Here is a 3,278-nt window from a genome sequence, read left to right as displayed (position 1 = left end):
GGATCTAGCTAGACCAGAAACAAAACAACAGGCACGCCGTACACACCCTGTTTGGGCTTGTGAGGCGGCCAAAAAGTAGTAACGTTAAATTTTGAGTGGATGGCGAGCGCAAGACGCCAAAATTAGTAAAAAATAATTAACAACCATCTATGCACTCTTTGTCCAATAAAACCACAAAGTATATCTTCACATGATCTGGGAGTGCTCTGCCGTTGGTCAGTTCTGGAACAATATTTCCGCCTTGATTAATGTTCCTGTTACTGTTCCTGTCAATGTCTTGATTCTGAATGACCTGTCAGCCTTCCAGCTCTTTGGAACTCAAAAATGTGCTGCGTTTGCTGGACTTAAAGCTACAACGAAAAGGATTGCAACCCATTGGAAACCACCTCATGACCTGTCTATCCGTAAATGGACCCTTTCCTTCTTGGATGTAGTATATACACTCACCGGCCACTTTATTAGGTACCCCATGCTAGTAACGGGTTGGACCCCCTTTTGCCTTCAGAACTGCCTCAATTCTTCGTGGCATAGATTCAACAAGGTGCTGGAAGCATTCCTCAGGGAGTTTGGTCCTATTGACATGATGGCATCACACAGTTGCCGCAGATTTGTCGGCTGCACATCCATGATGCGAATCTCCCGTCCACCACATCCAAAGATGCTCTATTGGATTGAGATCTGGTGACTGTGGAGGCCATTTGAGTACAGCGAACTCATTGTCATGTTCAAGAAACCAGTCTGTGATGATTCCAGCTTTATGACATGGCGCATTATCCTGCTGAAAGTAGCCATCAGAAGTTGGGTACATTATGGTCATAAAGGGATGGACATGGTCAGCAACAATACTCAGGTAGGCTGTGGCGTTGCAACGATGCTCAATTGGTACCAAGGGGCCCAAAGAGTGCCAAGAAAATATTCCCCACACCATGACACCACCACCACCAGCCTGAACCGTTGATACAAGGCAGGATGGATCCATGCTTTCATGTTGTAGACGCCAAATTCTGACCCTACCATCCGACTGTCGCAGCAGAAATCGAGACTCATCAGACCAGGCAACGTTTTTCCAATCTTCTATTGTCCAATTTCGATGAGCTTGTGCAAATTGTAGTCAGTTTCTGTTCTTAGCTGAAAGGAGTGGCACCCGATGTGGTCTTCTGCTGCTGTAGCCCATCTGCCTCAAAGTTCGACGTACTGTGCGTTCAGAGATGCTCTTCTGCCCACCTGGTTGTAACAGGTGGTTATTTGAGTCACTGTTACCCTCTATCAGCTCGAACTAGTCTGGCCATTCTCCTTGACCTCTGGCATCAACAAGGCATTTCCGCCCACAGAACTGCCGCTCACTGGATGTTTTTTCTTTTTCGGACCATTCTCTGTAAACCCTAGAGATGGTTGTGCGTGAAAATCCCAGTAGATTAGCAGTTTCTGAAATACTCAGACAGCCTTCTGGCACACAAAATCATGCCACGTTCAAAGTCACTCAAATCACCTTTCTTCCCCATACTGCTGCGGTTTGAACGCAGGAGCTGCTCTGGACAGTTCTTACATGCCTAAATGCACTGAGTTGCCGCCATGTGATTGGCTGCTTAGAAATTAAATGTTAACGAGCAGTTGGACAGGTGTACCTAATAAAGTGGCCATGGAGAGCCAGGAAAGACTATGGACACTTAGCTTAAAATTATTGAACCTGAGTCAGTCTGTGTGTGTGTTCATGTATGCGTTTGTGTGTCTGTTTCTGCATGCGTTATTTCTCCCTCCCTCCTTCCTTTCCTTTCTCTCTGTGTTTTAGCCCTGGGACACATACCTCAGTCTTAGTGTATTGTTTGTGACTGTTAATAAGAAGAAGAAAAAAAAAGATTAAAAAAAAAAAAAAAGATTTAATTAAAAAAAAAGAAGGAAAATCTACACTTAAAATAATATGTGAGTTCTGTGGTCTTGAGTATAAATGGCACCGTAGTTATGTGAAAGTTGGTCAAGTTGTAATACACTGCCCCTACCAGCAGGCGGCAGCATAGCCTTGTAATACTGTCTATTTACAGAGGGCATTTAAACGTATGTCTGATCGTTTCTATGTTAACTGTTAGTCCATAGTAGTAAAAAGATACAACAAAAAGTGCTCACATCACCACTTAGAAGCAGTATAGAAATTAAAGTAGAGTTCCACTGAGCTGAGTATTATTGTACCTGGAAATTCTTGCATATCTTGAAGGCGTGGCTATGTACCATCCTCTGTGGCTCAGGAAGACTCCTCAGTGTCATCTGATTGTAGAACGGAGTCTTTGCTTCAGGGAGGGGCTGCATGTGGAAACAAAGACACAAAATATAGCATCAGAATCATTTTTCACCATCCTTCTTTCACTGGTTTAGTATCAACATGGCAGTGAAAGCTTAACATACCAGACTTTGGTCAATGATGCAGAACATGAACATGTCGTGCAGAATGATGTGAGCTGGATTTTTTGGATTGAAGGTGACATGGGTGATGGGTGTGTCCCTCTCCAACCACAGAGAGTGCAGTCCTTGTTTCTGCAGCTTCCGACTCCACTCCGTGTACTCCTTGTGCACCAGAGAGAACTCAAATATCTGCAACACACACGCACATACGACAGAAAATAAACACTGTGCCGAGAACTGTAGAGTCCATCCATCTCCATATTATCTCTGAGAAACTTTATGTTTTTACTGTGGTAAACAGAGCAGATGATTAACGGTTAACAAAAGTCTGGAAAAAAAAAAACCTGGGGTAGTGTTTACCTGCTGGTCAGCATGCACCGCAACAAGGTTGCTGGTTGTTGGGTGGATGGCTATGGCAGTGGGACATGAGCTGTACACTGGAACTGTACAATGAAGCTGCAAACATACACAAGACATTGGGAGTTTGTTGTTACTTTGTCTGCAATTCAAATTTTACCTACCAAGAAAAAACATGGATTGATTCGGGCTGGATCCGAATATTCCAAAGATTTGTTTGATGGGTATGTATTTGATTTTCAATTTTGGGATTCAAATGTTATTTTTTAAATGGGCACGGAGGCTAACATTTGCGAGAGCCCTGTTACTTTATAGTACACAGTGAACATCAAAGCCTCTATTGCTGCCACAAAAAAAAGGTTTAAACGCGATGAAGGTTAAAAAAAAAAAGAAAAAAAAAAAAACAAGCACTGAACTGCAGAGGAGTTTATGTAAAAATATGTGGCTGTGTCCTCAAACGACAAAGCAAAGTCGCTTCATTCCTTTTCGTTCTCTCTTTCTCCGTGAACTGAAGATGCGCCCCCCCC

The 3,278-nt window shown here is 43.3% G+C and overlaps 1 protein-coding gene and 1 long non-coding RNA gene across 2 annotated transcripts in view; one reads left to right on the top strand and one right to left on the bottom strand.

Annotated features, from left to right (window-relative positions):
* utp4 (UTP4 small subunit processome component) overlaps positions 1 to 3,278 on the bottom strand; it is a 14,180-nt gene that overhangs the window by 743 nt on the left and 10,159 nt on the right. Inside the window, 3 exon segments of the mRNA XM_032523328.1 lie at positions 2,185 to 2,295; positions 2,398 to 2,583; positions 2,755 to 2,850. Coding sequence (XP_032379219.1) covers positions 2,185 to 2,295; positions 2,398 to 2,583; positions 2,755 to 2,850 — 393 coding nt within the window.
* LOC116693970 (uncharacterized) overlaps positions 1,588 to 3,278 on the top strand; it is a 21,605-nt gene continuing 19,914 nt past the window's right edge. Inside the window, exon 1 of the long non-coding RNA XR_004333040.1 lies at positions 1,588 to 1,599. This is a non-coding gene — a long non-coding RNA (uncharacterized LOC116693970). The remainder of the gene's footprint in view (positions 1,600 to 3,278) is intronic.

This window comes from Etheostoma spectabile, chromosome 8, assembly GCF_008692095.1.
Source record: "Etheostoma spectabile isolate EspeVRDwgs_2016 chromosome 8, UIUC_Espe_1.0, whole genome shotgun sequence".
NCBI classification, from domain to species: Eukaryota; Metazoa; Chordata; class Actinopteri; order Perciformes; family Percidae; genus Etheostoma; species Etheostoma spectabile.
This window is presented reverse-complemented; position numbering and strand designations above follow the sequence as displayed.